Genomic DNA, 12,809 nt, shown 5'->3' with positions numbered 1-12,809 from the left:
TGAGTGACATTGTTATCCAGCTCTATGGCTCAGTGATCAGCGTCTTGGTCTTCGGTTGTCGAGGCCCCATGTTCGATTCCCAGCGGGTTCGAGGTAAATTCTTAATTCCCCTGGCTTGAGTACTGGATGTTGTGCTGTCCCCAACACATCTGCAACTCATACTCCACACACAACACTATCCTTCATCACTCTATCACGTATTTTTCCATGCTTTACAAGGGCTGCACTAGGCTAGCACAACCTTCTTATTTTACGAAGCATTTTCCCCACTTCCATCTGGGGTCAGCATTTCCAACCTATAGTCGTTTCCACCACTCCTCTCTATTCAGGGCTTCCTCTTTCGTCCAGCCTCCCTCTCTCAGGCCTTCAACTACTGTATTTGCCCACCTTAGCTTGGGTCTGCCAATTCTTCTTCCTGACACCTTCAGCATGCGGACTACTCTCTTCCCCACATAAATGTTCTGTTCTTCATTCCACATGGCCACACTACTTGTCTGCTTTCTACATTTTTCTACTCTACCGCCAACTTTGCGGTCACTGTGATACGCTCATTCCTTATATTGTCAACTCTTGAAATGCCATTCATCCACCTTAGCATTCGTATTTCAGCCACCTTCACTTTCCTTTGATGAGCCTTGCTAATTGCCCAAGTCTCATCGCCACCGGTCCTACCACTGTCTTATACAACTTCCCTTTCAATCTGTTGCTCACCGAGCTCGACAGCTGCAGTCGCTTAAGTGCGGCCAATATCCAGTATTCGGGAGATAGTAGGTTCGAACCCCACTATCGGCAGTCCTGAAAATGATTTTCCGTGGTTTCCCATTTTCACACCAGGCAAATGCTGGGGCTGTACCTTAATTAAGGCTACGACCGCTTCCTTGCCACTCTTAGCTCTTCCCTGTCCCATCGTCGCCATAAGACCTATCTGTGTCGGTGCGACGTAAAGCAAGTAGCAAAAAAAAAAAAAAAAAAAAAAAAATCTGTTGCTAGTTCCTCCATCCATACTGGGTTCCATACGAAACCTTAGCATCCAAGTTTCCGTCTTTCTCCAAGGTTGATCCTACCCATTTAAACCAACAATTTGCTTTACGTCACACCGACACGAATAGATCTTGAAATGACGACTGTATAGGAAAGGGATAGTAGTAGAAAGGAAGTGACCGAGGCCTTCATTAAGGTACAGTCGCACCATTTGTCTGTTGTGAACATGGAAAACCACGGAAAATCATTTTAAAAATTGCCGACAATGGGGTTCGAACGCACTATCTCCCGTGTGCAAGCTGAATCCTTCGTGACCCAAACAGTGCAGCCACTCGCTTGGTGGTATTTAAACACCTTTCTGTTTGCAACGTTATCCCTTACAGATATCCTGCAGGTCATCATGCATTCGGTCTTTGCTCTGCTGATTTTCATTCCTCTCTCTCTTCCATTGCTTTCTTGCATTCTTCTAGCCACTGCTCCAGTCTATCTCTGTTAGCACCACACAAAGCAATATTATCCGCAAACATCATACTCCATGTCATCCGTGGTACTTCAGACTTGACGTCGTACATAACCATTTTAAACACATATAGACCGGGAGCTGAGCCTTGGTGCAAGCCCATTTCTACAGAGAACCTTTTCGTTATACCGACATAACTTCCAACCTCTGTATTTCCTTAACCAGCCTCACGTACTTCTCTGGGACTCCCGTCTCTCTCATACATCTCCAGACTTCTTGTCTTGGCATTCTGTCGTATGGCTTCTCCAGGTTGATAAATACCATAAATACATCTCCGTATAGCGAGAGCTGCATTAGCTGTGTTAGAGCGAAGATCGCATCCATCGTCCCTCTTTCAGGCTTAAAACCAAACTGTTCGTCTCCTACCTTCGTTTCCCGTCTTAATCTTCCTTTGACAATACTTTCCCGGATCTTCATGGTATGCGATATTAATTTGATGTCTCTGTATTTAGAGCAATCCTGAATAGCTTCTTTTCCTTTGAATATCGGTACTAGTCCTCCATTGTTGTGGTATTATTTCCTTTGTCTATAATTTATCTATTAGGTCTCATGCTATATCGATTCCATCCTCTTCCATTTCTACAGTCCTTTCGTCTGATCTAACAGCCTAACCATTTATCATTTCTCTTATTGCCTGTTCTGCTTCTTTCCTACCTACTCCCATGATTACTCCCTCATTTAGTTCATCATCTTCCTGGATTACTTTTATATTTTCCACATTATTAGCTTTTTTAATGTACTCTCCATCAACGTTTGATCATGACCTGGTCGGTTATTACCTTACCATCATTGCCTTTCATCTCTTTGAGTGATGTATAATCTTTACTTCCATTCTCCCCCAGCTTTGGATATTCATATCAAATTTATTTCTCCGTCTTTCTTTTCTATTTCTTTATATGCCTCACTTACACCCTTGGCTTCCCGTTTTTCCGCAGCCCTTTTACTCATTTTATAAGCTTCCTTGTCATCCAGTGAAACAGTTCTGCCCATACTTTTCTTAGCTTCTGTCTGCAATAGGTCTGCAATAGCCGGAAGAAATTATGCATGTGCCATAGTAAACAACCGGTCTTTCAACGACAGACTAGTCACATTTTTGTATTAATGGTTGATATCATAATATATATATTCTTCATCAATGAGGTATGTAACTCGCAAATTTAAGTTGTATAGGTATTCATAGCATAGACATTTAGCTTTGAAAATAGGAAGATTCCTCGAGCTTTTTCTCAGACACACTCGCAAGCGAGATGAGCTGCATGTAGCATTACTGTATAATCGCACAACCATAATAGCCCTCGTGTCAAACTTAAAAATCGCTGGCAGTACCGGGAACTGAACGCAAGACTCTGAGGACAACAGTTAATAGCGCTGAACGTTTCACTACGGAGGTGGGCGGAAGGCTGTGATGTACAGTAGAGAGAGAGGCAGGGTAGGTGTTAAGGTACAGTTGTGGAATGGATGCCAGAGGTTCCATTGTATGTGGGTTGCTCATAACTTATAATTTAAAATTTTGTCAGTAACAACAGAACCAATCAAGTACTTACATATTTTACCATGGTGAACATCGAAGTCAAAGGCATCAATCTTGTCTGTAACTGAGTCAATGTAGTACATGACTTTGTGGTCGAGACTCCAGGTGAGACCATTACCGACCGCAATACTGGTCAAATGAACTGTTACCTTTCTCTCCTTCGACAAACTGAAGAGGGATGCTGTTGGTGGGATGGAGCTCAGAGGACCATTTATTGGACCCATGGTTCCTGTAATATCAAAAAAAGTAACATATTGATCTACAAATGACAGCTAATATATTCAATGATATTCATTATTAGGAATAATATTGATTAGATCCACAGACAGGAAGCTTAACATACAGTGCATCGCCAGTTTAGTTTAGTTCAACAACATATCCTGGGACGTTACCAACAGAAATAACCCAAAAGCCCTTCCCTCTTTAACATTTCGGTGGAGTTAAAAAAATGAAATACAATTTTAGCAAGGGAGAAAAAAAATACTAAAATATATTTGGCGTACGTGTTCTGGAAATATGCCAGCATAACCGTGATGATTACATATTAGTGAGAAAATGCGTCCATTATTTGATACTTCCAGTCTTCTACTCACTAAAACCAAGGGCCTGTTTATTATGAGCTCTAAATTCCCCCACACGAAACAATAACAACAAAATCTACAGCAGCCTTCCAACGATAAAACTAAAATATTTTAAAGGGTTCGTAACTAATTCTTGAAGGGGGAGGGGAAATGCCAAATAATGAAAAAAATATACTGCCGATAATTTAACATACATGGAGCAATTTATATGAAAAAGATTCAGTCGGTAGTTCAATTTAATCTGCTCTTAGCAGGTCATTGCTCAACACTACACACATGTCAGGAACATTCTAAAACAGTTGTTTTCATTGGAGAGGCACAGGTAGACATTACGCTTTACATAGCCAGTTTGGGTTCTACTTTTGGATCAACAGTTTATAGACCTGGCACCTGCTGGCCAACCATAGCAAAAGAAAACAGAAAAAACTCTGCGAGACCCACACAAATGTTGCAGTTCGGATTGCTGCAGCAAAGTCGATCAGTATATAATTTCGTGTGGCTATTACTAGCCGATTGCAGCCCTTGTAAGGCAGACCCTCCGATGAGGGTGGGCGGCATCTGCCATTTATAGGTAACTGCGTGTTATTGTGGTGGAGGATATTGTTATGTGTGGTGTGTGAGTTGCAAGGATGTTGGGAACATCACAAACACCCAGCCCCCGGGCCATTGGAATTAACCAATTAAGGTTAAAATCCCCGACCCGGCCGGGAATCGAACCCGGGACCCTCTGAACCGAAGGCCAGTACGCTGACTATTCAGCCAACGAGTCGGACAGTCGATCAGTGAGCTCGCCAGAACGTTTTGTGTCAAGTAGGAAACATTTAAACCATCTGATTTAAAAAGATCAAATGGCGTCCAACATGATCCATAGCATGCGACTGACGTGAGTCTATGCCGCAATGACTCATCAAGAAGAGTGGTCACTTCAAAACATAGCCTTAAGGATGAGCATTTCTAATGTTGTCAACTGAGCTAGCAAGCCAGGCCATCAGCAAGATGCATCCCATTGGCTGCTGTTCAAAAACTGCAGGATGAGCGTGGTACAGTGAATACAGAGCTTGAACTAGGGAACATTTTGGCGGTGTATCCTTTACTGATGAGTTCAGATTCCAGCTCCGTCTGGACCCTCGACGCTATACTACCTAGAAATAAAAACCTTCGATGGTTACGTTTAAACGCGAAAGCTCCATCAAATGAGTCGTGTCTACCAGTTGTTTTCTGCGAACAGCCCCTGCAGTCTATCGTCCATTTTTAGTCTTTTAATGAAATTAATACATGTTCCGGTTCAGTTTATTACTTGCCAAGGTTATGTCCCTAACTATTAACATCTTCAACCGCATGTATCGTTCCCTCATTCTTTTTACAATTATCAAGAGTTTTTATGGTTTCCCTCGCCTTCTCCATTCCATAATCATGATCATATTTAAATTCACTTATTTTATTTCTCTCCTCTGTTTCCAAATATTTAACCCATAATGTCAGTATTAACAAGTATTTATGAATAGTTCTCGGTCTTATAAGGTGTTAACAGTTATTTAAGTAATGTAAGCGAGTAAATTATTCAAGCGCAGTGGACGCGTATTACCTCCAAGTCCTACCCAAATTGTGACGTCATCAGAGTTACAGTAAGTTACGGCCTGGACATCACGGAGGCAGTGAGTGATAACACTGTTAATTGTTTGACTCCCTGTTTTAACACATCATCTTACAAATTCTTACTCGAAGTCGAGCAGTTTCTACTTCGGAATGATACAAGCGAAGACAACATTTTACAATTCCATGAATATGATTTAGGCTCTGATACTCTTCTGCTTCATAAAGGAATGTTTCATGAGTCGTTGCTGAATGAAGAAAAAAGTAATTGAGAACTTAAGAGGGCAAACATAATCAATCACTTCAAGAAGTAGTTCATCTTAAGAATTTGCTCTCAGAACTGTTTAAGATTTTGAAAAGAGTGAAGACACTTCCCGTGGCAACTTCAACAGTTGATGAGTCTTTCACAGGTCTTAAAAGGCCTAATACTTATTAGTGTACAACTAAATGACAGCGGAGATTAAATTCATTGTGCTTCCTGCATAAACACAAGGACGCTGCTAAGGTGTTAAATCTGGAGAAAGTGGCAGATGATTTTATATTGTAACTTTCCTAAATCGTTGACTATCTTTTGAAACATATAAAACTGCATTTAACTTGAAAAACCTGAATATTAATATTCATTAAATAAAATACACAGTCGTCGGACCTTGTACTCACACTTACTTGTTACCTGCTTACTTACACATACGTTATTTGAAGGGCGCCAGCTGCCACTCAGTGCAGCAATAATAGAATGAGACTCTTGACTATCTCTAGGGTGTGGGGTAATAAGCTTACTTTTGACAACATACCATATAAGTTCTGGGAAAAGGAGATTGGCGTTCGGTTTCCCCATTAATTTTGAGGTTAAGATATTTTATTGTCAATAAAATAAAACTATGAATTCGTTTGATAGAACAATATATATTCTTTAAATAATATATCAAAAATAGTGAGTCTTGTTGCGATAAAACAGATGAGAATATGAAATTATGACATTGCAACTGAAAGAAACTAGGCATGAATTTGAATTCTTCTTGACCGGACATTTAACAATGTATACGAAATATTTCCCTCACTGATTCACTTGACTGTACCTTCAACACTTTTAGTGTAATTACGACGTATTCCTTTGATCTGGTGTTTACTGTAGATGTGTCACGCCTAACTTGGTGATACATCCTTGTGACTGCTTCTTCTCCATATCATCTGACTTCTTTGTAAGTCAATATGGTATTACCTCTTGGCAGGTCCGGGGTTGCCCTCTCTGACTCCATGGTAAGCCCTTGCGTCCGTGTCTTCCACTAAGTGACGGACCAACTTTGGCCTCACTCTCTCAATGACCAATAATTAATGGCTCACTGAGTCTTCTCCATCTCTCGTTCACACTCGTTGACTGATCGACTGAGGCCTCTTCATCTAGTAGACTTGTTCACTGTACTGCTTCCGTTTAAATAATGACTGACGCTACAATATGCACCCACCTTTTATAGACGTTGGTTGACACAGCTACGTAATCTCCAGAAATAACAATGACATACTCCCACAACGCGGCAAATATTACATACAGTTGTGAAACCGCCGCCGGCTCGTTGGGTTTCTCAAAGAAAGTGAGCTCAGTGCTAACTAAAAACGATGACGTAGCCATGGCATAGCAATGACTTGGCAGAATCGCCAGTAGTATAACAATATAACGACGTCACATCCACATCTGATACATCGAAACTCTCACTGTACAGGTATTTAATGATAATCTACATATACGTATATATGCATACACTCAATTACAAATACGCATGCGACAAGCTTTGCGTACTGGAATTGAATAATAATTATAACAAAATAATAGTAATCTCACAGATAAAATAATAATACTGACATAATAATAATAATAATAATAATAATAATAATAATAATAATAATAATAATACAGATAAAATAATAAAAATACAGATATCATCTTGTAACGGGATTTGAACCGTTACAATATCAAGAAACGAGATTAGAAAGCGGGTATTCCTTCAGAGAACTGCTTTTACTTAATGGAGACATCTGGTGGCAGAGCTTTTCATATTTCATATCGTGAAATGAACAATATACAGTAACACGTCATTTATACAGAAAATGCATTTACGAAAGAACTTTACGAGAAGAAAAATTTACAGGTAACACATCGTTAATGAAGTTGCAAGAAGTGACGGCGAATGTTATCGCGTATATCACACCCGTCGACTGAGAAGTATTCGATCAACATGTCATCAAACTGGAAAACAAGTTCTATGAGAAAGAGTTGAGTGGAGTTGCAGTATGGACAGTTTTATTGTACGCTTAGCTGTTGTAACACAGCCATATACGAATCCCTTTAGAAAAAACAGACATATTCTACCCAGTGTTCACATATTTGATCGGGTGAGACACTGAACTCTGCAAAGTGTCAGTCAATGTTTTCGTGTAGCAGATAAGACTCGATCGGTGTGGGTAGAACAGAAAGTCGATCGTGCTTGGAGCCGCATTCCTCTTCCTTGCATTTTTCTCTCTGCCAACAGAACACCTACTCCACTAAGACTCTGGCATGTATGATCTTCAGAAAGAGTTTCAAGACATGACTCATCAGGCTAGACGCGTTGACTTTGGGTAATTGCAGTAGTGGGGGAAGGGGCACGATTAACATGAACACACGCACGTGGAATAATAAACAACCATCAATGCAAAGATTCTTATATATTCATACACAAAAAGAAAAGAAAGGGATAGTATTTCATAAATAGTGTGAATAAATAAATAGTACCGGTATTGTATGGCAATTTTTAACTATCTTCTTCTTCTTCTTGTTTCCGAATTTGGCCGCCTATGGACCGCATTGAACTTAAGGCTTTATCTTCTTCTTCTTCCCCTCTCAGAACCTCTTCATCTTTTCACTTCTGATTATCCTTTCTTTCTCAGATATGACCAGTTTGGGTCTACATTTTGGTGGTTTCTCCTGGAATGTTTTGATGCTGTCCACTCGGCTTCTAAATTCTTTTCTACCGAGCTCGATAGCTGCAGTCGCTTAAGTGCGGCCAGTATCCAGTAATCGGGAGATTAGTAGGTTCGAACCCCACTGTCGGCAGCCCTGAAAATGTTTTTCCGTGGTTTCCCATTTTCACACCAGGCAAATGCTGGGGCTGTACCTTAATTAAGGCCACGGCCGCTTCCTCCCCAGTCCTAGCCCTTTCCGGTCCCATCGTCGCCATAAGACCTATCTGTGTCGGTGCGACGTAAAGCAAATAGCAAAAAATATATATATTTTCTGTTGTGAATCATATCCATTGTAAGTCCACTTTCTATTGCATCCTTTTTTTACCTCTTCTAGCCACTTCGTCGAAGCTTTCAGTCCAGTGATGTACTTGAATATTTTCTTAGTTAGCCGTTTCTCATCCATTCTTTCTATATACGTCTGCTTATATATCTACATTAAATCCTTTAAACCTCAATTCATCCCCGACTCCATTAAACCATAACACTTAACTAAAATATATATATTACAGTAATGTTTATTATTTAATGTATATATTTTATCCTAACTTTTTCGGTATATTGCAATGTTAGCATAAGTAACTCGTAAAATCAAACTATTTAAAACTAATTCGTTTTCATTTATAAACATGAATGTGTGACAGCTATTAGGGATGAAGTTTAGAAGGACACTAAAAATCCTGGAGACATAAAGCTGAATATTTTGTTTACAAAAGTGAATCGGTTATTTGAATTATTTACCTAAGGCTATGAACAATGTTTTTAAGAATTTGTTTTAGACTCTTAAGAATATTCGAAACATGATCCACATGAACTGGTAACGGATACTGAAGACAGAAATTGGCAAACATTTTAAAGTTTATAACCGTTCGGTACTTCAACACTAATAATTTTAAGACAAGAGACTTTTATTTTTCATTATCCGTATTTACACGACGCTAATAAAATCACCAACCAAATGAATGACGGTGCGAAATGCATTAAAAAATGTAAAACATACAATCCATGTTACCAAAATTATTAACAATTTTCATTTTTTCAATAATTTTTTTACTATATTCATATTTAAAGACGGCACAGTTCTTATATGTTACTTCAATGGTTTTGTTTTGCACGTCACCTTAAATTTATGACGCAGAGATAAAATATAATGCAAATAAATGGCATTCCCTGTACGCGACAATCGACATATAATTTGAACGTGTAATGCAATATTGTGAGAACAGTGCAATACTAATGCCTATGTATTGCCGTATTTTCTTCGGTTGGTTTTTCCCTCGGACTCAGCGAGGGATCCCACCTCTACCGCCTCAAGGGCAGTGTTCTGGAGCGTGAGACATTAGGTCGGGGATACAACTGGGGAGAATGGCCAGTACCTCACCCAAGGCGGTCTCGCCTGCTATGCTGAACAGGGGCCTTGCAGGGGGATGGGAAGATTGGAAGGGATAGATAAGGAAGAGGGAAGGAAGGTACCATCCCGGCATTTGCCTGGAGGAGAAGTGGGAAACCACGGAAAACCACTTTGAGGATGGCTGAGGGTGGGAATCGAACCCACCTCTACTCAGTTGACCTCCCGAGGTGTAGGGGTAGCGTGCCTGCCTCTTACCCGAAGGCCCCGTGTTCAACTCCCGGCCAGGTCAGGGATTTTTACCTGAACCTGAGGGCTGGTTCGAGGTCCACTCAGCCTACGTGATTAGAATTGAGGAGCTATCTGACTGTGAGATAGCGGCCCCGGTCTAGAGAGCCAAGAATAACGGCCGAGAAGATTCGTCGTGCTGACCACACGACACCTCGTAATCTGCAGGCCTTCGGGCTGAGCAGCGGTCGCTTGGTAGGCCAAGGTCCTTCAAGGGTTGTAGTGCCATGGGGTTTGGTTTGGTTTCGTTCCCACTTCTCCTCCAGACAAATGCCGGGATGGTACCTAACTCAAGGTCACGGCCGCTTCCTTCTCACTTCCTTGTCTATCCCTTCCAAACTTCCCATTCCCCCACACGGGCCATGTTCAGCATAGCAGGTGAGGCCGCCTAGGCGAGGTACTGGTCATCCTCCCCAGTTGTATCCCAGACTCAGAGTCTGAAGCTCCAGGACACTGCCCCTGAGGCGGTAGAGGTGGGATCCCTCGCTGAGTCTGAGGGAAAAACCGACCCTGGAGGGTAAACAGATGATGAAGTTGTATTATTTCAAGAATAAATAGCGCAAAAATAAGGTAATGATTTCTAATTGTAGCTAAATATTCTAAGCATGCGAAAATATTTATGTAAGTACTGTATTAACAAAAAATAGTATTAGCCAAAATTTGCCGCCCTTAGTCCCGTGCCTACTGGCCCTCTAGTATACATCCGTACCTGGCGTGAAATAAAGTTTCTAGTCATATATTACACTAGCAAGATACCCGTGCTTCGCTACGGTATTATACTGAAATTTATAATTGAATGCTTATTGTTTTAGATATATAATCCTCCGAAATTCGCGATCTGACTCGTTTTCTGCGAGAATCCACCAAAATTCCCGATCTGACTCGTTTTCTATTATTTTACGGCACGTTTCCTCCCATTTTTCAATCTTCCTTTTCAGCAATCGATTTCGTACTTCCCGGGTTAGGCTCAGGTATTCCTCCCGGTCAGTTGGGTCCGTAAATCTGTGCCATCTTTTCCTATAATCATTTTTAATATGGATAAAATCCTTCAGGAGATCCAGCGTGGTGTCATATTGGGTGCCTTGGCGGCACTGAACCCGCGGCCAGGCTGCATTCTTAGTCATTACCCGTCCAGGAGCCGTTTCCAGCGCGGTCCGCACATTTGACGACGGTCCGGAACATTATTATTATTATTATTATTATTATTATTATTATTATTATTATTATGTGTTGCTGGAATGGCTGATGATAGGGAAAACCGGAGTATCCGGAGAAAAACCTGTCCCGCCTCCGTTTTGTCCAGCACGAATGACACATGGAGCGAACGGGATTTGAACCACGGAACCCAGCTGTGAGAGGCCGGCACGCTTGCGTCTGAGCAACGGAGGATCCTTATAAGTACATTAATAACAGTAAAATAAATTGGTCTCACCTCCTTCTACACCCCACGGCCGTTAAGTTTATTTACCGCCACCTCCCCCCTCCCACGAAAAATTAAAAGAAGGCTTGTTTCTTTATGTTTAAGGGAGATTCCAAACACCATTGTTCACGTCTATTACCTTCAGCTTTGAGATATAAGTATCCCCATAAAAATAATTTACTTTTTGCACTTCATATCACACTACTCCCCCCCTCCCCAAGTGAATTTTTCCGCAAAAAATACTTGTTTCTTTAATAGTAAAGGATCTTCTAAATACCAATTATCACGACTCAAAATTCTTCAGTTTTTGATTTATGTGTCCTCATTAAAGGAATTCAAGTCCTTTACACTCCCGCCCTCCAAGATGGTCCCCCACCCCCAAACGCGTTTTTCTTTGTTTTTAAAGGAGATCCAAATACGAATTATCACGTCTGTAACAACTTTAGTTTTTATTAAATGTATGTATTCTCATACAATTAAGACAATTAATTTTTCAATTCTTTCACCCCCCCCCCCCCTTCATTGGATTTTCCGACAATACGTGTTTCTTTACTTTTAAAGCAGATTCCAAATATCAAATTTCACGTCTGTAACATCTTCATATTTGAGATATCAGTAGCCTAATTAAAAGAATTCAACACCATTTTCAGTCACTTTTACCACCCCCCCCCCCGCTCCACCCAAGTGGTATTTCCGAAAACTAAAAATACACGTTTCTTTATGATTAATAGAGATAAAAAGTACCATTTTTCACTTCTGTAACATGTTAAGTTTTTTGAGATATACTGTAAAAATTCTCATTTTAAAATTTCACCCCTTTTGAGTTCCCCTTAAGTGGAGTTTCCCAAAACAAATCACCTATGTTTCTTTACATTTACAGGAGATTCCAAACACTCACTTTTTACGTCTGTAACATTTTACGTTTCCAAGATATTCTGTAGAAATAGTCTTTCAAAAAATTCTCCCCATTTTGTCACTCCTGTTTAACCGCCATTAATTGGATTTTCCAAAAACTTAAAAATACGTGTTTCTTTATTTTTAAAGAAGATCCCATATACAAATTTTCAGTTCTGTAATATCTTTCGTTTCTGAGATATATGTATCCTTATTAAAGGCATTCAACCCATTTTTCACCCTTTTAAACCCCTCCTATTGGGATTTAAGGAAACAAAAAAAGACGTGTTCCTTTATTTTTAGAGGAGAATCTAAGTACCAATTTTACATCTGTAAATTTTAAAGTTTTAAGATGTAGACACACTCATTTTAGAAATTCACCCCAGTCCTTTTCACCCCCCCCCCCAATATTTGGATTTTCCAAAAACGAAAAAATACGTGTTTCTTTACTTTTAAAGTAGATCCCAAATACAAATTTTCAGGTCTGTAATAGCTTCAGGTTCTGAAATATAAGTAGCCTCATTAAAGGCATTCAACCCATTACTCACCCTTTTACACCCTTCCTATTGGGATTTTCCGAAAACAAAAGAATACGTGTTTCTTTATTTTTAAAGGAGATTCTAAATACCAATTTTTACGTCTATAAACTATAAAGT

At 40.1% G+C, this 12,809-nt stretch overlaps 1 protein-coding gene across 1 annotated transcript in view; it reads right to left on the bottom strand.

Moving 5' to 3' along the window:
* LOC136880815 (regucalcin) overlaps window positions 1-12,809 on the bottom strand; it is an 83,307-nt gene that overhangs the window by 40,186 nt on the left and 30,312 nt on the right. Inside the window, exon 4 of the mRNA XM_067153358.2 lies at window positions 3,046-3,261. Coding sequence (XP_067009459.2) covers window positions 3,046-3,261 — 216 coding nt within the window. The remainder of the gene's footprint in view (window positions 1-3,045; window positions 3,262-12,809) is intronic.

Source organism: Anabrus simplex, chromosome 1 (genome assembly GCF_040414725.1).
Source record: "Anabrus simplex isolate iqAnaSimp1 chromosome 1, ASM4041472v1, whole genome shotgun sequence".
Taxonomy (NCBI): Eukaryota; Metazoa; Arthropoda; class Insecta; order Orthoptera; family Tettigoniidae; genus Anabrus; species Anabrus simplex.
The sequence above is the reverse complement of the archived record's forward strand: the minus strand, read 5'-3'. Positions and strand labels throughout refer to the sequence as shown.